Raw genomic sequence first — 25,252 nt, forward strand, 5'->3', positions numbered from 1 at the left:
GTGAGAGAGAGGGTGAGAGAGAGGGAGAGAGAGGGTGAGAGAGAGGGAGAGAGAGGGTGAGAGTGAGTAAGATAGAGAGAGGGTGAGAGAGAGAGTGAGAGAGAGGGGGAGAGAGGGGGAGAGGGAGAGAGAGGGAGAGAGAGGGAGAGAGAGGGAGAGAGAGGGAGAGAGAGGGTGAGAGAGGGTGAGAGAGGGTGAGAGAGAGGGTGAGAGTGAGAGAGTGAGAGAGAGTGAGAGTGAGAGAGGGAGAGAGAGGGAGAGAGGGAGAGAGAGGGAGAGAGTGAGTAAGATAGAGAGAGGGTGAGAGAGAGAGTGAGAGAGAGGGGGAGAGAGGGAGAGGGGGAGAGAGGGAGAGAGAGGGAGAGAGAGGGTGAGAGAGGGTGAGAGAGGGTGAGAGAGAGGGTGAGAGTGAGAGAGTGAGAGAGAGTGAGAGTGAGAGAGGGAGAGAGAGGGAGAGAGGGAGAGAGAGGGAGAGAGTGAGTAAGATAGAGAGAGAGTGAGAGAGAGGGAGTGAGAGAGAGGGTGTGAGAGAGAGGGTGTGAGAGAAGGGTGTGAGAGAGAGACAGACTGAGAGAGACAGACAGAGAGAGAGAGAGAGACACACACTCACTCTAGCCAACATCCCCCAGCACATGCTTAGATTGTGTTGTTTGGAAATGCAACGACACATTTCACTGTATGTTTTGATGTACACGTGATAAATAAATAAATCAGAATAAACAATTAGCAGAGGTACATTAATTAACTCTGACTGTAGTGTGAATACTGTAATGTGTTATTTCTCACCCTCTTCTATCATGCTTATAAAGAAATCTCTCTAATGTTACCTAATGTCTTCAATGTTATCCAAGCCGTTCCACTTCTTCAAGATATCAAAGCTCAAAGAATTGTTAAACATTCTAACAAAATAACTAGTCTTGCCTGGCTGGAGAGGGATGCCATCAGGACCCAGTTAACAAAAGCCATCAGTTAGCTTTTTACGTGCTTTTCTCTGAAGCAGCAGGCACAGTTATATTCAGCAGGATGCTGGATAGACAGTGACGGCAAGAGACACTCAGCCAAGTTGCCAAGGTCACCCACGAGGGAGTTCAATTGTTTCGGCTGCCTCATTAAATAGACAGGAGTATGTGCACTGCTCCCCTTCCTGAGGTTCCATCACCCTCCGGCAGTCTGCTGCAAAGCAGCCATTACATCTCTGCTCAGAGTATAATCAGAGCTCGGCAACTCAAATGACAAGCACGGCACCAAACTGACCAGGATTCACCTCAATTACACTCCCTTGTTCAGCACTGGCATTCAATCCTGCAACACACCTGCATCCCAATTAGGCAAACACGAGGAATTCTGCAGATGCCGGAAATTCAAGCAACACACATCAAAGTTGCTGGTGAATGCAGCAGGCCAGGCAGCATCTCTAGGAAGAGGTACAGTCGACGTTTCGGGCCGGGACCCTTCGTCAGGACTAACTGAAAGGAGAGTTAGTAAGAGAGTTGAAAGTGGGAGGGGGAGGGGGAGATCCAAAATGATAGGAGAAGACAGGAGGGGGAGGGATGGAGCCAAGAGCTGGACAGGTGATTGGCAAAGGGGATATGAGAGGATCATGGGACAGGAGGCCCAGGGAGAAAGACGGGGGGGGGGGGACAGAGGATGGGCAGGTGGTATAGTGAGAGGGGCAGAGTGACAAAAAGGAGAGACTGAAAAAAAATATATATATATTATAACAAACAAATAAATAACGGATAGGGTATGAAGGGGAGGTGGGGCATTAACAGAAGTTAGAGAAGTCAATGTTCATGCCATCAGGTTGGAGGCTACCCAGACGGAATATAAGGTGTTGTTCCTCCAACCTGAGTGTGGCTTCATCTTTACAGTAGAGGAGGCTGTGGATAGACATTTCAGAATGGGAATGGGACGTGGAATTAAAATGTGTGGCCACTGGGAGATCCTGTTTTCTCTGGCGGACAATCAACCTTCCAGCTCTTAGCTCCATCCCTCCCCCTCCTGTCTTCTCCTATCATTTTGGATCTCCCCCTCCCCTCCCACTTTCAACTCTCTTACTAACTCTCCTTTCAGTTAGTCCTGATGAAGGGTCTCGGCCTGAAACATCGACTGTACCTCTTCCTAGAGATGCTGCCTGGCCTACTGTGTACACCAGCAATTTTTATGTGTGTTGCTTGAATATTCCAGCATCTGCAGATTTCCTTGTGCTTGCTGGTTAGTAGGTCAATTGGTCACTGTAAATTGTCCCGTGATGAGGCTAGGTTTAAATCAGTGGGATGCTGGGTGGCACAGAAGGGTCTATTCCACACTGTATCTCAATAAACAAATAAACAGACCATTTCGGCCTTGACCTGAAACGTTATTTATTTCACTTCCCACAGATGTTGCCAGACCAGTTGAGTGTATTTTGTATTTTCTGCCTATATATCAATTTCTGCAGCTTCGACAACATGTTTTTGAATGAAACAGACTAATAACATAGTAGACCAGGAATAGGTGATGGTCACAGCTACCAATGAATAACAAGATCATAAGACCATAAGATGTAGGAGTAGAATTAGACCATTTGGCCCATTGTCTGCTCCAACATTTCACCATGGCTGATCCAATTTTCCTCTCAGCCACAATCTCCTCCCTTCTCTCTGTATCCCTTCATGCCCTGACCAATCAAAAATCTATCAACCTCTGCCTTAAATATACGGAAAAACTTGGCCTCCACAGCTGCCTGTGGCAAAGAATCCTCAGATTCACCATGTTCAGGCTAAAGAAATTCCTCCTCAACTCTGTTCTAAAAGGACACCCCTCTATTCTGAGGCTGTGTCCTCTGGTCTTAGACTCTCCCACCACAGGAAAACATCCTCTCCACATCTGCTCTATCAAGGCTTTTCAGCATTCAATAGAGTTCAATGAGGTCACCCCTCATTCTTCTGAATTCTTGTGAATACAGGCCTAGAGCTATCAAATGCTCTTCATACGACAAGCAAGCCATTCAATCCTGGAATCATTTTTGTGAACCTCCTTTGAACCACCTCCAGTTTCTAAGCTAAGGGGCCCAAAACCGCTCACTATACTTGAAGTGAGGCTTCACCAATGCTTTATAGTTTCAACATTACATCCCTGCTTTTGTATTCAGGACCTCCTGAAATGAATGCTAATATTGTATTTGTCTTCCTCACCACAGACTCAATCTGTAAATTAACCTTTAGAGAAACTTGCGCAAGGACTCCCAAGTCCCTTTGCACCTCAGATTTTTGTATTTTCTCTCTATTTAGAAAATATTCAACCTTTCATTTCTTCTACCAAAGTGCATGACCAAACGCTTCCCGTCACTGTACACTATTGTCAATTTTCTGCCCATTCTCCTAAATAAACAATAAATATCGAGGACATGAGATGAAGAGTCCTTGAAAGTGACTCCATAGGTCGTGGGGACATTTCAGTGATGGGACAGCCAGCCACAAAAGGCTCCCTTTATTCCCACTCTTTACCTCCTGCCAATCAGCCTGCTTTATACACGCTAGAATCTTTCCTGTAATAATGATGTTCAACAAAAGTAAGTTTAATGATATTGCAGAGGCCAAATTAGAACTCTAGTCCTTGGAATTAATGGTTCAATGGTTCCATTTAATATCAGGGCATTTCTACAGTATACAACCTGAAATTCTTACTCTTCGCAGACATCCACGAAAACAGAAGAAAACCCCCCCAAAAAGTAATAGCAGAAGAACAGAATTACTACAATGAATAGTTAGTAATTATTGTACTGGTTAATAATAAACTAACCCTTACCCAATACAGATTGTTGACAGAAATATCTAAGTTAGCACAGGTGCAAAGAGCCATGCAGCTTACACTTTAAGGAAGATTCAATGAAGCATCCACTCACTTTTTTCTTGATTGGAACAGCCACATTACACTTGATTTGACTAAACGTCTTGAGCAAAAACTTGGTGTCATCTGGGGACTGGGTAATCTTCTCAGTTTTGTTTATACCAAAGTGATGCTTCTTGCAGAGCTGCAAAATGGAACAGGGAAGAAAAATTAATCTTTCTGCTGCAGGGGCTTTTCTTTTTAAAGGCAGCTGTGAATCCATCACTTCACAATTTTCTGATGACTCTACAACTTCAAACTTTCATGCAGCAGCGATTTGCACAGCTGTGAAAATGATGGCAATCCTTCAAGACATGCTCATTTCTCCAGGCTGGCCCCAAACACCTGAGGTTGACAGATTAACAACTGAATACAGCAAAGCCCTTAGTCCTATAAGATGACACTAGACTGGTGGATTTTCTGGAACCTTATTTCATTAATGTTACTGTTAAACAAATTTTACAGCAAACCCAACAGGTTTCAGGAGGTCACACACACCTAAAGCACCAGTGTGTCAAGGAAGAACTGGCACCCCAGTTCCCTGGCACAGAGGGAAGGGCAGACACCATCACCCAGTCAGGCAGGCTCGATTCAATTCAAATTTAATTGTCATTCAACTATACGGGAATATTTATGAATACAGCCAAATGAGACAGCATTACTATGGGGTCAAGGTGCTGAAACATATCATCAACAGTCACACACATGAATATATTCAGGGGATAAGAGAGTCCCGAAGCTCCTCCCCAACCCACCCTGCCTCTTAACGCTCAGTCCTCGCACATACAAGTCAGCAAACCCATTTAGCATATCAGTAAAATACGACGATGCAGAATATGCATGTATATAGACCAGATTCCACCCCCCCCCCCCGGCCCAGCAATATCAGCTGATAAAGCTGATAACCCGCCCTGATGCCCGTTAGGCAACATCGCGGCTTTGAGGCCTGGTCCCCGGATATACAAGAAGACGTGTGGAGTACAAAATACTTCAAAATTGTTCCAGTTTGGTTTGAGTAGGCAGAAATGTTAAGTTCATGTTCCCATTCCCCAACCTATACTTCTTGCCAATAAAAAAAAGATCAAAATCTATTTAAAAGGTAGATTTAAACTGCTTTGGAAAGGGAAACACGAGGAAATCAAATTCCAGCACTTCAGTTTATTTAATGTACTTCCTTTAGGGTACAGTAACAGCTACATAGGGGACAGCTTGGATCCAATGATTTGGAAGAGGTGGTGGCCATCAAATATATTGTTACCACAGTTATATAATAACGTACAAAAGAGTAAAAGAATGCAATCAAGTTAACAACTTGCGCAGCAACATGACCACTAACGGCAGAAGCTCTGCGATACACCAGATAAATCTCAGGCAGTAAATATTGAGATCATTGACAATAAGACATGGGAGTAGAGCTACCTATCGAGTCTGCTCTGCCATTCCATCATGGTTAGTTTATTTCCCCATTCTCTTTCCTTCTCCCTGTAACCTCTGACACCCTTATAAATCAAGAATCTATCAGCCTTTGCTTTAAATGTACCCAGTGACTTGGGCTCCACAGCATTCAGTGGCAATTCCACATATTCACCACCTTCTCGTTGAAGAAATTCTTCATCTCTGTTCTAAATGGTCATCCTCAAGAGGCTGTGCCCTCCGGACCTTCGGCCACGAAACATCTTCTCCACCTTGGCCTATCAATATTCGATAGGTTTCAATGAGATCCCTCTCAATCTTCTAAATTCTAGTGAGTACAGGCCTAGAGCCATTAAACACTGCTCCAATGTTAATCCTATCATTCCCAGATCATTCTCATAACCCTCCACTGAAGCCCCTCCAATGCCAACACATTCTTCCTTAGATGAGGGGCCCAAAACTACTCACAATACTCTAAATGTGGTCTGATCAACACCTTATAAAGCCTCAGCATTACACCCTTGCTTTTATATTCTAGGCCTCTCAAAATGAATCCTAACATTGCATTTGCCTTCCTTACTGCTGACTCAACCTGCAAATTAACTCTTAGGGAATCCTGCAAGAGGAGTCCCAAGTCCTCCTCCAATTTCTGAATTCACTCCCAGTTTAGAAAATAGTCTACACCTTTATTCCTTCTACCAAAGTGGATGACCAAACACTTCCTGACACTGTATTCCATCTGCCACTTTGCCCATTCTCCTAATCTATCCAAGCCCTTCTGCAGACTCTCTGCTTCCTCAGCACTACCTGCCCCTCCCATCTGTAACCAACGCAAGCACAAGAAAGTCCCTCCAGGCACGATAGGATACTTGTTCCTCGAGTCTGCGGTTCTAAATTGACAAAACATGTGAAAATCTGCCAAATACCAACTCATATTTGAAAGAATCTATGAGAAGTGAAGTGGAGTGGGTGTGGGGTTGACAAAGATGGATCACTCCTGAATTAGGTTACTTGTGGATTGGGAATGCAGTTCAGCAAATGGCATTGAGATTTTAAATGTTAGCAGACTGCTCAGGTTCTGTACATCCAAGGTTGCAGAGAGGCTGAAATAGTTTCAATAAATAATAGTAAAGTCCATGAGAACAGTGTCAAAAATGCAAGTCAAGTACTTTGGGGTTAACCAAGTTATTTTTGTTGATTATTCCCAAATAAATGGCAAGTTATTCTAAGTCGGAGGGGAGGAGAAGATGGCGGCGCGACGCAGCGCGCGTGACCGTTCCGGAATGATATCTGTATTTGTTAAGTAGGTACCGTGCACAATCCTGATTTGATGGAGACAGCTGTGAGAGCACGGAGGAACATCTGGAGAAGCTGCTGAAATGACCGTTTCGCTGCCCCTGCTACTGTGCGATCGAGAATCTCCGGAGGGGAAGGCCCCAAATCCTCGGCTTTGCCTGTTGCTTGGCGGCCAGGGCCGGGGCCGGGGTCGAAGCGCTCGGTAGAGATGGTGCTCGGTGTTAGAGGGCTGGTCGGAGGCTCGAAGTTTTCGGACGGACTCAAGAGTCAGCTGTGGTCGGGTGCTTCCAAGGTGCTGCATCGGCAAGTTTGCGGTGCTGGAGGTCCATGGCAGGAAGAGTTTTCTTCCTTCTATCATCTGCGTGAGATGATGGGACTTTCGAGAGACTTTGAGACTTTTTTTTTTACTGTGCCCACGGTCTATTCTTTATCAAATTACGGTATTGCTTTGCACTGTTGTACCTATATGTTATAATTATGTGTTTTTTGTCAGTTTTTCAGTTTTGGTCTGTCTTGTGTTTCTGTGATATCATACTGCAGGAACATCGTATCATTTCTTAATGCATGCATTACTAAATGACAATAAAAGAGGACTGTGTGTCCTCATAATCTAATCTAATCTAAATCTAATCTAACAAGAGCACATTTTCAACTCCTGCCAATCAAAATAGCCCCAATTTATTTCCATTTATTAGCAAACTTTACATTGCTCTACTAGACACTAGATTACTTACTGTTACAAAACACTTCAAAAAAAATCTTGTTCTGGACAAGATACCCACTTCATGTGTATTCTGACTTGCCCTGGCATTGGAATGGTCTGTAATGCCAGTTCAGCATTAGTTAAAATGGAAACAGTCAGAAGCCTCAGTTCAAAGTCAATTAAAAGGGTCAGTAACATGCAAATAAGACATGTTACTCCAGGTTTTCATGAGGCTAAAGCACAAGGTTGGTTTTTATGAATCATGTAATGTTTCTGTTCAACTTAAACCATATCAGACTCAGAATAGAAAGGAGTCCTTTTAGAACGGGAGATGAGGAATTTCTTTACCCAGAGAGTGGTGAATCTGTGGAATTCATTGCCGCGGGTGACTGTGGAGGCCAAGTCTTTATGTATACTTAAGGCACAGGTTGATAGATTCTTGGTTGCTCAGGGATGAAGGGATACAGGGAGAAGGCAGGAGATTGGGGCTGAGTGAAAACTGGATCAGCCATGATAAAATGGCAGAGTGGGGTTGATGGGCCAAATGGCCTGATTCTGCTCCTATATCATATAGTGTAACTGTTTAATTCAAGGACTCTTCAAAGACACCCTCTTTGGAAATAGTTAGTCCCATCGCTAAATCAGTGACAAAGTAAATAATGATCTGAACCTATACTAAATCATTACAATTTAGAACAAACCCATTAAATCCAAAAAGGGTGAACTAATTCAGAAAACATTAATCACTGGTATGTTATAACTGAACATAGTAACTAATAACATCCATCATCTAGGATGACTCAAGCTATGCTCTCTTCTCACTGCTGCCATCAGAAAGGAGGTACAGGAGCTTCAAGACCCACATCTCCAGGTTCACGAACAGTTATTACCCCTCAGCCATCAGTCATTGAACCAGAGGAGACAACTTCAATTGCCCCATCACTGAACTGTTCCCACGACCTATGAAGTCACTTTCAAGGACTCTTCATCTCGTGTCCTCGATATTTATTGCTTTTTCTTTCTCCCTTTGTATTTGCACAGTTTGCTGTTTTTTGCACATACGTCGTTTGTGTCTTGTTGTATGCGATTTTTCATTTATTCTATGGTGTTCTTCTAAACTACTGTGAATGCCCGCAAGAAAGTGAATATCAGGGGTGCATGTAGTGACATTATGTACTTTGATAATAAATTTACTATGAACTACATAACAGTTAAGGCAAAGTATGGGCAAATTCCAAATAATGTACGAACAAATTGATCAACACTCCAATATGCAAAAGATAATTCAGATCCCTCACAGAAGGCTGACAAAAGCTAAGAGTATGTCTTGCTTTAAACAGACACCATTTTGAAAAAGATATCTGTAAATTCTCAAGTATTGGAAAGGAAGGAATCTGTCAGGAAGGGCTCTCTGAGGTCTGATGAGGACTGTGCAATATTGATCTGAAAATAGGTTGAAAATTGCCAAGGATTAGAAAAGACTTTACAAGTACAGGGCAGAGAAAAACATGACAGATGAAATTTAACAAGAGTCACCTGTGATGAATGAGCCAATATAATTTCAACAGAAAAAGAACCAAAAATAAAAGGGCAATGTAAATAAGTAAGCAGCCCTGTGTGCAACCTAACCACTAGAGTGCATATCAGTGAAATTGGGACCTTAATAAATTGAATACAAAACAAACATAGGAATCCTCAAGGGAAAGGTGTGGCCCCACTGCAGTATGCAATTCAGTGCTAAGTGATCCATGGAAGTTCAAAGTACTGTAAATGTATTAACAAATTACATATATGTCACCATATACCATCCTGAGATTCATTGGGCATACTCAATAAATCCATAGAATAATAACCATAACAGAATCAATGAAAGACTGCACCAATGTGAGCATTCAAACAGTCTGCAAAAGACAACAAACTGCAAATTCAAAAAGAAAGAAATGATAATAATAAATAAATAAGCCGTAACTATCGAGAACAAGAGATGAAGAGTCCTTGAATGTGAAAGGCTATTCCACAAATACTGTGTTGGAAGTATCCTGACTGGTTGCATGGTCTGGTATAGCAATACTATTGTGCAGGAACATGAGGCTGAAGGCAACAATAGACAAAGCCCAGTTTGTCATGGGTACAGCCCAGCCCATCACCAACATAGTCAAGAAAACATCATTTGAATCCCCACGCCTCACAGCTACCATTGGGCAAGATTTACAGAAGCATGAAATCTCACACCATCAGGTTTAAGAACTGCTACTTGTCAACAATCACAAACTCACCTGCATAACTCTAATCAGAGTTCAGCAACAGAACCCTAAGGACTATCTCTTTCACTAGCAAGGTTTTGTCTCTGCTTTTTTTTATTTGCAGTCTCTTCACTGTCTGGCATAATATATGACCAGTTATGTTGTGATGTCTAAACCAAAATGCCTGTAAGGATGGTGTAAGTTTTTCCATAGTAGCTATACCTCACTGCACTCATGCAAATGACAGTAACTTGACGCTATGCATGAAGAATACTCACAGAAGAAAAAGAAGTTCACAAAAATGATTCCAGGATTGAAAGGCTTGTCACATGAAGAGTGTTTGATGGCTCTGGACCTGTACTCATTGGAATTCCAAAGAACAAGAGGTGACCTCACTGAAACCTAACGGATGTTGAAAGGTCTCGATAGAGTAGAGAGGATGTCTTCTATGGTGGGGAGTCTAAGATCAGGAAGCACAGCCTCAGGATAGAGAGACGTCCTTTTAGAAGAGAAATGAGGAAGAATTTCTTCAGCCAGAGAGTGGTGAATCTGTGGAATTCGTTGCCACAAGCAACTGTGGAGGCTCAAGTCCTTACGAATACTTAAGGCAGAGGTTAATAGATTCTTGATTAGTTGGGGCATGAAGGGATACGGGGAGAAGGCAGGAGATTGGGGCTGAGAGGGAAAATGAATCAGTCATGACAAAATGGCGTAGACTCAATGAGCCAAATGGCCTAATTCTGCTCTTATACCATGTGGTCTTATAACAGGTGTAGGGAACCTTGGTTTTCAAGATAACCCAAACACCAGACAAAGATTTTAAGTATTGTTTTTAAGTTTTAAACCTATCCATTATAGGATCCCTCTTCTCCAGGTGAGTGAGGACGTTGTGTAGCGTTGTGGCTATGGAGTTATCAGTAGACCAGCTCCATCGTTAGGCAAGTTGTGGGGGGTCCAGTATGGGTGGTAGCATGCTGCAGACACAGTCTTTAACCAGCCTCTCAAAGCACTTGCTTATAACTGAGGTGAGTGTGACAGGGTGCCAGTTGTTCGGCCATGCTACCTTGGTTTTCTTAGGTACAGGGACAATGATGGACAATTTGAAACAGGAGGGCACTACACACTGGGAGAGGGAAAGATTATAAGTGTCCGTAAACACACCAGCCAGCAGTTCCGCACACTTTGCGGACATGCCCTGGGATGCCGCTGCCCTGCGGCTGTTGACATGTTGGAATGTTCTACCTACCTCAGCCTCAGAAATGACCAAGGTGCAGGTCTCGTCTGCAGCTCTCCTCGAGGCTTCAGTCCTATCAACCTCGAATCGAGCATAAAAATCCTTTAGCTCGTCCAGGAGCAAGGCAGCAATGTTGGGTGTACTGCTGCCTTTCCTCTTGAAGCCCACGATGGTGTGCAGTCCTTGCTGTACGCTGCATGTGTCATTGTCACAGAGTTGTGACTGGATTTTGTCCTTTTCACTGTTTTGCCACTGTTTTACGTGATGGCTCTACGTAAATCATTGTGGCATCTCGAGCTCATGTTGATCTCCAAAGACAAAGGCTTTATCCCTTGTGCTGAGAGTAACACACACTGAACTATTTACCCAAGGCTTCTGGTTTGGGTAGACCTTTAGAAGGAAATATTAACAATACTGTAGCACTACATTGCTTTGTGATTCAAAATGGTGGCTTTTGTGATTCTGCATTCACTCAAAAGTACAGAGAAGGCAATGATGAACTGGATACAGTTCAACAACAAGAACAGCTTCATGAAAGCTGAAAAAAAATGTTTGGTTGAGGATTGCATCCAGAACGTGACATGGTCTAAACCTTGGATTCCAAGAGTACTGGAAAGTGATCTTGAACTACGGGGAGATAACAGGGTGTTGGGTGAAACAGGCTGAAAAGTGACAAGTGGTGTTTAATCCAGATGTGAGGTGATGCATTATGGAGTGCTAATAAGGCTAGGACATGCACCATGAACAGTGATATCTTACAGAGTCTGAGTAACAGAGGGACCTCTGAGTACAAAGCCATGGCTCATTGAAGAGCACAACATTGATGGATAATGTGGTTAGGATGACCATTGGGATATTGACCTTCATTATTCTGCCATCAAGTGCAGAAATAGGGAGATTATGCTCCAACTTTACAAAACCTTGGTCAGTACTGCATGCAGTGTTCACCAAGCTACAGGAAGGATGTAATTGTGATGGAGAGAGTACCCACAAGACTCTCCAGATGGAGAAGCTCTGTTATGAGGAGTGATTGGAGAAGGTTGGTCTTGCCCTACTTTGGAAACTTTTTGGAGAGATATTTTCAATATTATTTCTAAGGTATTAAATATAGATATCTCTCCTCACCCTATTACTGCTATCTTTGGACTACCTAAAATTTCTAGTAATCTTTCCCCTTCAGCCCGTAGAATGATTGCATTTCTTACTTTAATGGCGAAAAGATGTATTTTACAACATTGGAAAGAGCTTAATGCTCCAACTACCTTTTTTTGGTTTTCTCAGACGATTTTATGTTTGAATTTGGAGAAAATTAGAAGTAACCTTTATGATTCTTCATTTAAATTTGAACAGATTTGGGGACCTTTTATTCGATATTTTCATTTAATGTAATATTTACCCTTCTTGTTTTTTTTTCACTGTTTTTAATGGAGGTCGGGATTGAGGACGTGATTTTAAGTTTAACTCTGTTTGGTTTCAAGTTAGCCCATTGCTTTGCCTTGCTTTTAGTTAGCTGCACGGTGGGTTTTTTTTTGGGGTTTTTTTTTCTTTTTTTTCCATTGATATATATAAAATTTAGTATACTATTATGTTATCTTGGTTTCTTATGTTTAAATTACATTGTTTGTAGTATTTTTTTTTGGTATTGATATCTTTTGGAATTTTATTATACTTTAACATTGTATTAATGTTTATATGGCTTACCTTTTTTGTATACTTACTCAATAAAAAGATTTAAAAAGGAGAAGGTAGCTCCATTCTCTCTGGAGCAGAGATTAAGAGGGGACAGGATTAAGGTATATAACATCATAAAGGGAGTAAAACCTTTTCCTCAGATTAGAGGTAAATAAAACTTGAGGACATAGGTTTAAGGGGAAAATAGATTCATAGGGGAAATGAGGTTTTGGGGGGAGGGGAGGGCTTTCTTCACCTAAAGAATGCACTACCAAATATACTCCAGGAGGGTCTAGATGAACACTTGAATTGCCTCAGCATAGAGAGGTATGGAGCAAGAGCTGTGTAATAGAATTAATGTAAAGAGTGCCCACTGGTTGACATAGAAGAGTTGGACGTGTTTCTGTGCAGTATAATGTGGGGATGTGGAAGACAGCAGAAATCTCAAAAAACATATTCCAGAGGTCTTGTAGATGGATGTTGAGTAGAAAACGTCAGTGGCCTGAATACCATTTAATGTAATAATGCTGCTGCAAATGAAAGGTTGTTGTAAAGCTCCTGCCTCAACTCCAGCAATCTGCTAAATCCTGACCTCACTGGCCGGCTCTGTGGACCACTTGGGTTTTCTCCAAATGTTTCAAGTTGCTCTCCACTTCAAAGTGTGTGGGTCAGTAGACTAACTGACTGTTGTGTACTTGGCTGCACCTTCCTGTTTGCAGATGACATCAAATTTAGGAATCGCTTTAGAACAGCAGATGAAACTGCAAATTTGTTAGTAGGATGGGAGTACAATTTTCACCAGCTATATATTAATCCACACGCAGGTGACAGGACACATTTTGGTGATAGAACAGCAGTAATTATATTCCACCTTTAAACTGAAATACTGCTGAGACTTCTTGAATATAGGTTCATAGAGCATCTCAGAAAGCATCAAAAGCCCATAAATCAGCTTCTGACGTTAATGGGATTCTAAGTTGAAACACAAAAGGTTTAGAAAAGTTTTAAGATAATAACAAGCTCATAAAAACCATTAATTTGCTGTGTGCAGAATTGGGAACCATATCAATGAAAGGAAATCTTGGCATATATGTAGGTAGAAAGACAATTCAGCCAAGTCTTCTTCGTATGGGGGAAAGTGCAAATACACAGACTGCAGGCAGGACACAACACTGCCATTCATACTTATGTCCCAATAACTGAAAATTTGTCAAAACCAGTGGGGATAGTGGCCAGCATCGGAGGATGGGCTGGAAAAAGGGGGATGTAGAGGTGCAGAGAGGAGCACTGGCAATTTTCTGAAACCTGGGGTAGGTTAGTCACACAACCCTAGGTGCTATATTACAGCTCTGACATTACAAAATGCGTAATATCATTGCAGATGTCACTGTCATGCAATGCCACGAAGCGGCGTTTTAAGATTATGAAGAGCTGAGACAAGCTATCAGTGATGCTAGATATTAGCCTAATTTCATGACAAAACCATATTTCCTTCCTGCTGAATTAGTTTGATTTGTACTGTAGCAAGAACTAGCTTGGTTGTTCATGCCAAGGATGCTTCAGGGTTTAACGCATCAGTGCACAATTTGGCTGGGTGTGCAGTTTGCTTTCTACTGAAGCACCGGAAGCACCGTCACTGCTTTGGAAAACAACATCACTTTAACAGATGGGTAATGGAACAGTGAAGCCAAGGTGATTAGTTACCCTTGTTTACATGCTAAACAGGTTAGGATCTAATGTCCGGTAGAAGCTCTCCATTCTACAGATAAACATTCCCATATTACAATGAATCCACAAAGAGCTCAGCTTTCCACTATGTCTGTAAATGCTGAAATGTTCAGCGAGATTTATCTCTCCCCCCAGAGGATAAGTATTACAGTTCATGGGCAGGCAAGGAATAAGGAGATAAGCTTCACCGAGCATCTATGCTCCATCCACCAAAAAAAAAATCAGGATCTCCCAGTGACACCCATTTTAATTCCACATCCCATTCCGATATGTCTATCTGTGGCCTCCTCTACTGTCACAATGAGACCACACTTGGGTTGGAGGAACAACACCTTATATTCCGTCTGGGAAGCCTCCAACCTGATGACATGAATATCGATTTCTCGAACTTCTGCTGATGGACCACCTCCGATCCCCTTTTCTTTTCCTCTCTCACCTTCTCTCCTTGCCTGTCCATCTGGTGCTCCTATCCCACTTCTCTTTCTTCCATGGCCTTCTATGCTCTCCAATGAGATTCTCCCTTCTCCAGCCAACCAACTTCCCAGCTCTTTACTTCCCCACTCCCCCAGCAGTTTCACCTATCGCCCCACCTTTTAAATCTACTCATCTCTTTTTCGCCAACCTTTCCGAAGGGTCTCTGCTCGAAACGTCCATAGATGCTGCCTGGCCTGCTGAGTTCCTCCAGCACTTTGTGTGTGTTGCTCGGATTTCCTGCCTCTACAGATTTTCTCTTGTTTGTGGTTGTATACAGCGTACGTAATTTGATAATAAATGCACTCTGAAATTTGAACTTAAAATTTAATCACATCCTTGGGTTGACGAGCCACCATAAAATGCCTTAGAGTATCTGGATGGGCAGAAGAAAGTGGGAGAGCTAATGAGCATGAGACACGAGACACAGGGACTGATGGGATTGCTCCAAGGGCTAGCATTGACTTGAAGGGCTGACTGGCCTCCAATGCCATGAGAAAATGAGAATGAACTGCAAACACAATTGCTGTTCCCCATTTTGAACCTCCTTTATTTACACCCTTAAGTTAATTATCTGAAATCAATAAATAGCTATTTCTGACAATATTTAAAGTACAGTATGTTCTCTAAATAGAAAAGTCCTGAAGAACAGTCCTAAGAAGGGTCTCGGCCCGAAATGTCAACTGTTTATTCATTTTCATAGATGCTGCCTGAGCTGCTGAGTTCCTCGAGGATTTTGTGTGATATTTTTAAAAACAGAAGCGTTTACTGTATACGCCATAATTCTTCAAAATGGAAATACAATGTACTTAATCTATTAATACTTCAGAACCCAATTCTGAAAAATCTGCTTGCACCTAGAAGTGCTTGTTGTTTAGTAATAAGTCTCTAATCACTTAACAATATTAAACAAAAATGATACCATTGTTCACTGGGTAGCAGGAAGAGGTTAGATGTGGAAAGAATTTGTTCTTCAAGCAATGTCACACTTGGCTGTGCACCGCACGAACAATTTTCTCTTGAGAAATTATTTTATTAGTTAACCTTACAATCTGACCCAGTATTACCTTAGTACCAAAAAGGCAGATAGGTATCAAAATACAGACTCCACTGAACATTGAAAATTAAATATTCTGAAAATTAATACCAATATGAAATAATTACTATTTGAGGTGATTTAAGACATAGGATGAAGAATTAGGCCATTCAGCCCATTGAGTTTGCTCCACCATTACATTATGGCTGAATTATTATCACTCTCAACCCCATTCTCCTGCCTTCTCCCAGTAACCTTTGGACAGGCTCTTACTAATCAAGAACCTATTGACCTCCACGTTAAATATACTCACTGACTTGGGCTCCACAGGCGTCTTGGCAATGAATTCCACAGATTCATCACCCTCAGGCTGAAGAAATTCCTCATCTGTCCTAAAAGGGGATCCTTCTGTTCAGAAGCTGTGCCCTCTGGTCCTAAACTCCCCCTCTACAGGAAACATATTCTCCATGTCCACTCTATCTAGGCCTTATATTCGATAGGTTTCTCTGAGATTCCCCTCATTTTTCCAAACTCCAATGAGTATAGGTTCGGAGCCAGCAAACGCTCCTCACCTATTAACACTTTCATTCCTGGAATCACTCGAACCTCCTCTGGACCCTCTCCAACACCAGCATGTCCCTCCTTTGATATGGAGCCCAAAACTGCTTACCATACTCCAAATGTAGTCTAACCAATGCCGTATAAAACCTTAGCATTGCATCATTTATTTTTATATTCTACTCCTCTTAGAATGAATGCTAATGTTGTATTTGCCTTCCTTACTGCTGACTCAAAATGCAAGTTAACCTTTAGGGTATCTAAACCTTTACACCTCCAGTTTCTGAATTTACCGCCCATTTAGAAAATAACATTTTTAAAATTATAATTAAACAGCATATTTGGAAAACAGGAATATGAAACCAGGTAAAGCCTGAGCACTGAGCTAACGGCAAGCAGGAAAATGCTACGCCTTGCTGAATTATATCCGTCATATTATATACACACCTCCAAGAGGACCACAACATTGTCGTAGGGTTTGGAGGCTTGTGTGCCTCAATGACCCGGAGAGCTATGTTGGCTGGAGTCAGGGCTTTATGCTTTGGATCTTGGCAGGGTCACCCATGCCAAACAGGTCAAAGGGTAGAGACCAGACTAAGAGTGGTCCTCTGATCCTTCAGGTTCAGGGGTTCAGCTCAGGGCTAACAACCCTGACAGGTCAAAAAACAATTGTTATGGAAACAGCACTGAAGAATCCTTTCTTACAGACGGAGGTGAAGGATCTTCATTGCTGCCCTAAATGCCAGCAGGGTAACAGGCAGTAAGTATTATTTTCACAGTGACCTCTGATCCACAGTGATTAAGTGGAATATCATATCAATGTGTCGCAGCCAAAGCTAGGTTGAATCCTGACAGCAGTATACTAAAATCACTATTCAAACTACAGCTGATAATAATCACGTGCACAATTATTCCCAGTGGTACTGACTCCAGGCGCGATTGATGTGGAAAAGTACCCAATTCACTCCATGCTTCCCATTAATACAGATGTCACGAGTTGTAACCCCTGTTAAACAAGCATCCTCTTCACAGTTCCACCCCTCTGAACTTCAGTGCAACAGAAGGCAAACCACTTCCAGAGGATGTGCAAACCAACAGCAATATATATTCCGCAACACTTGAAGTGAGTGGTTTGAAAAGGCAGAGGGTCCAGAGTTATAAAATTGCCAGACCAATTAAATTCAGAGGATTTTGAGTACCAAAATATCCACCACCTCTTTTTGAGCCCAAATTTTGAGTAATTGCTTTCATCTGGAGAAAATCGATTATAACACAAAAAGCAAACACTGCCATGTAACAGTGCTAACTCACTGTAAATTTTTAAGCACAAAACTTCAACCTCTGACCTGTCTGATTGGCTGTAATCTATACAGTTTCTTCAATTGATCCATTTATTATTTATTATACATATATTAAACATATTGCAATAAAACAAGGAACAAACACACACCTATCATTGGCCCACTTCTCTTCCTTTCTCCCCCACCTCCCGTGTGTCAGCCTCTATTCACGATGGCTGTGACAGGGGGACAGACTGGGTGTGACCCTCTCGTTGTAAGATTGCTTAGCTCTGTAAATAATTTGATACTTCCACTGTCCGGAACACAATTGCTCTTCGTATTAGGAATTCTTGGTGCTGTTCCACACTCCTTATTAAACCAGGAGTCCCAAGCTGAAGGTGATTGCGGAGGAAGGGATATGAAAGCCCTTGACGGGATATGAAAGACTGGGACAGAATACTATCCTGGTGCAGAATGATTACAGAGCCTCATCTCACAGATGCCCATTATTTGTCTAACTGGTTATCGTTAACATCACTGAAGATCTATCCTGGGTCGAACATATCGTTGCAGTTACAAAGAAGGCACGACAGCAGCTCTATTTCATTAGGAATTTGAGGAGATTTGGCATGTCACCAAAGATGCTCACAGATTTCTAGAGAGAGCATGCTAATTGGCTGCATCTCTGTCTGGTATGGAGGGGGCCACTGCACAGGATCGAAAAAAAGCTGCAGAAAGTTGTAAACTCAGCCAGCTCCATCCTGGGCACTAGCCTCCATAGTATCCAGGACATTTTCAAGGCACGATGCCTCAAAAAGGTGGCATCCATCACTAAGAACTCCCCACCACCCTGGACATGCCCCCTCGCGCTGTTCTCATCTGGGAGGAGGTACAGGAGCCTGAAGGCACACAGTCAATGATTCAGGAACAACTTCTTCCCCTCTGCCATCTGATTTCTGAATGGACATTGACTCACGGACACTAACTCACTACAATTCTTTTCCTCTTTTTGCACGATTTATTAAATTTAACTAAATATTTATACACTTACACAGACACATTGAAATTTCATTTCTTTATGTGTTGTAATGTACTGCTGTTGCATAACAACAAATTGCACGACCTACGCCAGTGACATTAAACCTGCTTCTGATTCCATTCAATCTATCATGACAGTGACAATATTCGATGTGAAAGGTATCCTCAGTCTGAAGGCAGTGTCTACAGTCATTATCACGATCATTCTGACAATTCCACAGACAGCTGGCTCAAGAGTAAAGTTGAAGATAGGGCAGGTAGGTTTTCCCAGTTGTGTTGGCCCTCTCCACAACAGCCACACTTACCACTACGAATCAAGATTCAAGATCATTTAATGTCATTTCCTGTACACAAGAGCAATTAGAACAAAGTAATTGTTACTCCAGATCCAATATAGCGCAAAAAAAACACCAAAAGGTAATGAACACAATATTAATAATAAAAACACATAATAAATATAAATACATAAGATAGCTCATATACATAGATTGATTATATGTTCATAAAGTGACACTAGGCTGTATGTAACTTGATGACAGGAAATAATGAAGTAGTGGTGGAGGTGTTAATCAGCCTTACTGCTTGCGGAAACTCACTGTTTTCAAGTCTGCTGCTCCTAGTGTGGATGTTGCGTAGCCTCTTCCCTGGTGGGAGAGAGACGAACGGTCCATGAGCAGGGTGGGTGGGGGGATCTTTCACTATGTTACCGCCGTTTTTCCAGCATCTTACTGTATACACAGTTGCAAAAGAAAAACTTTGCAATTACCTGGTTTTCTACATTAATTACTCATAAAATGTGCCCTGATCTTCAGCCAAGTCACAATAGACAAGCACAATCTGCCTAAACTAGTAACACACAAACAATTGTACTTTTCATATCTTTATTGAACGCATTGTTTAATCACTTACAGTCCAGGCTGGAAAATGTACGTGAACCCTTGTATTTAATAACTGGTAGAACCTCCTTTAGCAGGAATAGCCTCCACCAAATGTTTCCTGTAGCAGCTGATCAGATTTGCACAACACTGAAGAGGAATTTTAGACCATTCCTCTGTACAAAACAGTTTCAGTTCATCAATATTTCTGGGATGCTTTGCATGAACAGCCCTCTTCAGGTCACGCCACAGCAACTCAATTGGGTTAAGGTCTGAACTCAGACTTGGCCATTCCAAAACATGAATTTTATTATTTTTAAACCATTCTGTTGATGATTTACTCTTGTGTTTTGGTTAATTGTTGTGTTGCATCATCTGATTTCTATTAAGTTTCAGGTGATGGACTGCTACTCTGATATTCTCCTGTGAAATGTCTTGATACAATTTTGTATTCATTGTTCCCTCAACGATTGCCAGCTGTCCTGGCCCTGAGGCAGCAAAGCAGCTCCAAACCATGATGCTCCTTCCACCATGCTTCACAGTTGGGATGAGGTTTTGGTGTTGGTGTGCAGTGCCCTCTTTCCTCCACACATAGCAACGTGCACTTCTGCCAAAAAGTTCAACTGTTGTCTCATCTGTCCACAGAACATTGAAGTACTGTGGAACATCCAGGTGGTCTTTTGCAAACTTGATACGTGCAGCAATGTTTGTTTTGGAGAACAGTGGATCCTTCCATGAACCCCATTCTTGTTCAGTGTTTTTCTTATAGTGGACGCATGAACACAGACTCTAGCAAGTTCTAGAGATTTCTGCAGGTCTTTTGCTTTTACCCTTGGTTCTTTTTCACCTCCTTCAGCATTGCACGTTGTGCTCTTGGTTTTATCTTTGAAGGACGACCACTCCTAACTACTGAATTTCCTCCATTTGGAGACAATTTCTCTTACTGATGAACACTCAAGTCTTTAGAAATGCTTTTGAAATTCTTCTTCTAAGGTCCTCTGAAAGTTGCTTTGATCGAGGCATAGTGCTCATAAATAGATCTTTCTTGAGAAGAGAACTTGACTTTGTGTGTCGTTTTATTAAATATAGGGCTGGGCACCTCAACAACCCACACATCCAATCTCATCTCATTGATTGGAACACCTGACTCCAAATAGCTTCTGTAGACAGCTTTACCCCAGAGGTTCACATACTTTTACCAACAAATACATGTAATATTGGATTATTTTCCTCAATTAATAAATGACCAAGTATAAAAATTTTCGTGTTACTATTTAATTGTATTCTTTTTATCTAGATTTGGGACTTGTGTGAAGATCTGATCACATTTTAGGTCATATTTGTGCAGAAATAGAGAAAATTCCACAGGGTTCACAAACTTTCTAGCACCTTTGTAGATCTCTCCAGCGCTACTTCAATTTAGACAGCAGCACCAATTAGACAAGGACCATCCCTTGGCAACATAATTAGAAATCCCCAAGTAGGATTCGTATCCTCAAGGAAATGAGCAGGTGCGTCATCTTCCACATATCCACAAGGGTATTATGGAACCACACCATTGCAAGGAGGCAGCTAAAGTTGGTCAAAATCTTTGCCATTTAACTTTATAGATCAGCTTTCTCTTCAAACCACATTAATCTACACTGTACCTCCTCAACAATGCACAGATACACCTGTTAAGGCCAAAGATTGGACCCAAAGAATCAGGCCATTCTTACATCCTTTAAAGTACATTTTTTTGAACCGCGACTGTCATACAGTATATTACTGAATCAATCATTTCCCAAGATAGACTTTCATGAAAGTGGGGTTGGTGGTTTTGGCTGATATCTGCCAGTCTGCTTTTGACAGTTTTATTAATCCCAATTGAAATAAGCTGTTAAAATTCAAAGTACACTTATTATCAAGGTATGCATACTTTATACAACCTTGAGATTCGTCTTTTAACAGGCAGCCACGAAACAAAGAAACCCAAAAGAACCCATTAAAAAAAAGACTGTCAAACACCCAATGTGCACAGAGAAAAAAACAAATTGTGCGAACAATAAAAGTAAGCAAATAGTGTTCAGAACTGAAACAGCCCATCCACAGACATGAAGCCACAACCTCAGTTCAGCATAGGCCCAAGTAAATATCACGGAGCGGCGAGCTGAACAGTCCCTCATAATCTTGACGTGAATGTCTGAACATCAACTGATAAGTTCTTCAATAAGTCCATTGGAAAGGATCCTATCACAGGTATATAAACTTGGTCTACCTTATTTAATCAATGCAGGCTATTGAGCTGCTCTAGATTATGGACACACGAGAGATGGCAGATGCTGGAGTCTGCAGCAGTGAACACTCTGCTGGGGGATCTCAGAGCATCATTGGGAGGGAAAGTAATTGTCGACATTTCTGGCCGACACTCTTTCGGGACGGAGTGGGGAGGCAAGATGGCCAGCATAGAGAAGCTTAATCCTTTTCTCTCTTCAAACAAACCAGACGAATGCATATTTTGAACAAGTGTTTCATAGGCATTTTGTGTTTTAAGATAGCTCCTCATACAGCCAACAGCTAATTCTAAGCAACAAATTGCTGAAGGAATTGCACATGTCAAGCAGTATTTGTAGAAAGCAAGTGGCCCAATAGGACTAGGATTCATTCTTCCTGTCCCTACAGAGGGATCTGCTTGTCCAGCCTGGAAATCAGCTTCGTCCTTCCCTTTCCTTCCAAGAACCGGTCTGACTCATTGCTTTACACGCACGTGCTTTAAGGCAGGGGTTCCCAACCTTTAAGCCATAGACCATATCATTAAGCCAGGGGTCTGTGAACCCCAGGTTGGGAACTCCTGGTCCAAGGGAAAATTGTAAAATAGAGGACCAGGAGATGTACAGAACGACCGGGCTAACTGCGCATACCATAGTCAGAGCAAGGATGATTTACCAAGCACCAACTTGGGTGGCACTCATAACTGGTGAACGGAAATCTGGAGCTTTAATGCAGTGAGGCGGAATTTCATGAGTAGCTGCACTGGCAGACATCTACGCCAATCAGCCCAGCCATAGTTAGTCTACACACGATGGCTCTATTCTGCAGCCACACACAAGTACAGGAAGCTCCAAATTACAAAAAAAACATATTGGTAGTAATGAACAAGTGTTGGCACCAACAGATCAAGCTTAATTAGTGCAGTGACAGAGCCCCTGCAGTAATATGCTGCTGGCATATTGTTGTAAAGGTATTCTTAGAACCAATTACCACAAATGCAATTCACTGCACGAAACAGACTGCAGGCTGACTAAGTGCCTAGGACAGAAGTCAATTTAATCTAATGCTGCTTCTTGAACACACTCACTCCAAATGCAAGTGCTGAGCAAACTCTCCTTGTTGAACTTCAAAAATTAAAAAAAAGATTCAAAAGAACAACCCAGGAATCTCCAGTACTGTGCAAAAGTCTGAGGCACATATATATAGCCAGGGTGACCAAGGCTTTTGCACAGTACTGTATTTGTCAAGGTGGAGCAGAGAGGAAGTTTGTAAGTCTGCGAGAGCAGAGGATTTTGAGAGTGGTGAGGGCGGAGCGCCACAGAAGGAGTGTGGGACAGGTGGCACCAGGCAAGGTCATATGATTCCAAACAACTGGCTTATTGATCAGTAAAGCATGTTCCTCTGGTGCTTCCCTCTCCCTGCCCCCTTCCCACTCTCAGTGCCCAATACAGATCCATATCAGAATCAGGTGTTTCATCATATGTCATGAAGTTTTTTTTTGCGGCAGCATTACAGTAAAATACACAAAATTACTACAGTGCTGTGCAAAAGTTTCAGGCACCCTAGCAGGATTCAGATAGTTTGTTTATTAACCTAAAAGACTGTGGGAGGAAAGGGGACGACCTGGAGGAAACTCATGCGGTTATGGGGGTTTCCAGTACGCTAAAGCATTATGCTAAACACTCCACTGATGTGCTGCTCGCACAGACACTACCCTTAAGACGAATCTTGAAGATAAACGAGATAGGAATGGGGAGAGATTAGGAAAATGAACTCCCAAGCTTTGAGCATTGGCAGCTGAAATCACAGCGACCAGTGGTGAAGCAATAACAATTAGTAAGAGCTCAGAATTTGAGTAATATTCGGGAAGTCTGGAGCAGGTTACAGAGGTGGTGACAAGTTTGCAGAGGGATTGAAAAACATGGAGGTAACATCTAACTTCAGGCTCTGCTGCAAAATGATGGGTGTCAGGCTCGAGATACATCTCTACAAAGGAAGAGTAAGGTGGTTATGTCTGACATGTCTATCCACGGCCTCCTCTACTGTAAAGATGAAGCCACACTCAGGTTGGAGAAACAACACCTTATATTCCGTCTGGGTAGCCTCCAACCTGATGGCATGAACATTGACTTCTCTAACTTCTGCTAATGCCCCACCTCCCCCTCGCACCCCATCCATTATTTATTTATATACACACATTCTTTTTCTCTCTCTCTCCTTTTTCTCCCTCTGTCCCTCTGACTATAACCCTTGCCCATCCTCTGGGTTCCCCCCCCCTTTTCCTTCTCCCTGGGCCTCCTGTCCCATGATCCTCTCCTATCCCTTTTACCTATCACCTGTCCAGCTCTTGGTTCCATCCCTCCCCCTCCTGTCTTCTCCGACCATTTTGGATCTCCCCCTCCCCCTCCCACTATCAAATCTCTTACTAGCTCTTCTTTCAGTTAGTCCTGATGAAAGGTCTCGGCCCGAAACGTCGACTGTACCTCTCCCTAGAGATGCTGCCTGGCCTGCTGCGTTCACCAGCAATTTTTATGTGTGTTGCTTGAAATTCCAGCATCTGTAGATTTCCTCGTGTTGAAGTGTAAGGTGCTCCTTCCCTCCGCTAGTCTGCAGGTCATCCTTGGGCAAGGTGTAACACCTGCTTACCCTCCGCCGATCAGGGTCACGTGAAGCCATGGGAGCAGGTTGTGGATGGTGATATGAGCAGCTGGTGTATGTCACATCCTGGTTTTGCGAGCACTGGCGGCAGGCAGTCTCTGAAGAGTATTGATAATGACCGTGGTCGCCTGTCTTGTAAAGACACTGCCCAGAAGGCAGCAATGGCAAACTACTTCTGTAGAAAAACTTGCGAAGAACAATCATGGTCAAAGACCATGATCGCCAACATCATATGACACGGCACATGATGATGATGTCATACAACATGGCACATCATGATGATGGTGCAGTATGAAGCAACTTAAGGCAGTGAGCATGAGGGAAATAAAGGCAGCTACAGGCTACTTAATACAAGAACTCGGAGAAACTCAACTTTATACTGTGTGAAAGATGGACAGGACAGAAATTGAAGCTAGTAAACCTAGAGATAACTAGAGAGAATGGAGTTAAGTGAAATAAATGCTAAGGAGGAGGCAATGGTTAAGGTGACTAAACATCTGCGTGGTCAAAAAAAAATGAGGTCAATTAAGGCAAAGATCAACCCTAGCTCAGACAGCTAGGGATAGCAAGATGAAGTGCATGAATGAAGTGAGTAGGGTAAAGGCCCTAGCCATTGTCTTGGGCCTCTGTCCAATACATAGACTGAATGAAGGCCCATTCAGCTGACACTGTATGTCAAAGCAGCAGTGCGACAAATCGAATCAGTACAGGAAATGGGTGAAGAGTGAGCTGACTTGGTGAAATCACAGTGCATGGAATTTGATTTCCATTCATACATCGAGAAGCTGCAAGCTGACATGCAATTGCAGAAATAATCACACCTTCACATTTTCCACTCGTCACTTAAAATGCAACTTTAAAAGAGGAAAAAAAAATGATTAGCTTTATTTGCCACACGTTCATCGAAACATCACTTGCAGCATTGTTT

At 42.4% G+C, this 25,252-nt stretch overlaps 1 protein-coding gene across 3 annotated transcripts in view; it reads right to left on the minus strand.

Annotated features, from left to right (window-relative positions):
- The window catches only part of inpp5f (inositol polyphosphate-5-phosphatase F), a 284,383-nt gene that overhangs the window by 87,810 nt on the left and 171,321 nt on the right, over window positions 1-25,252 (minus strand). For all 3 annotated transcript variants that reach the window (XM_063071927.1, XM_063071926.1, XM_063071928.1), the window contains exon 4: window positions 3,887-4,015. In XM_063071927.1, coding sequence (XP_062927997.1) covers window positions 3,887-4,015 — 129 coding nt within the window. The remainder of the gene's footprint in view (window positions 1-3,886; window positions 4,016-25,252) is intronic.

Source organism: Mobula hypostoma, chromosome 19 (genome assembly GCF_963921235.1).
Source record: "Mobula hypostoma chromosome 19, sMobHyp1.1, whole genome shotgun sequence".
Taxonomy (NCBI): domain Eukaryota; kingdom Metazoa; phylum Chordata; class Chondrichthyes; order Myliobatiformes; family Myliobatidae; genus Mobula; species Mobula hypostoma.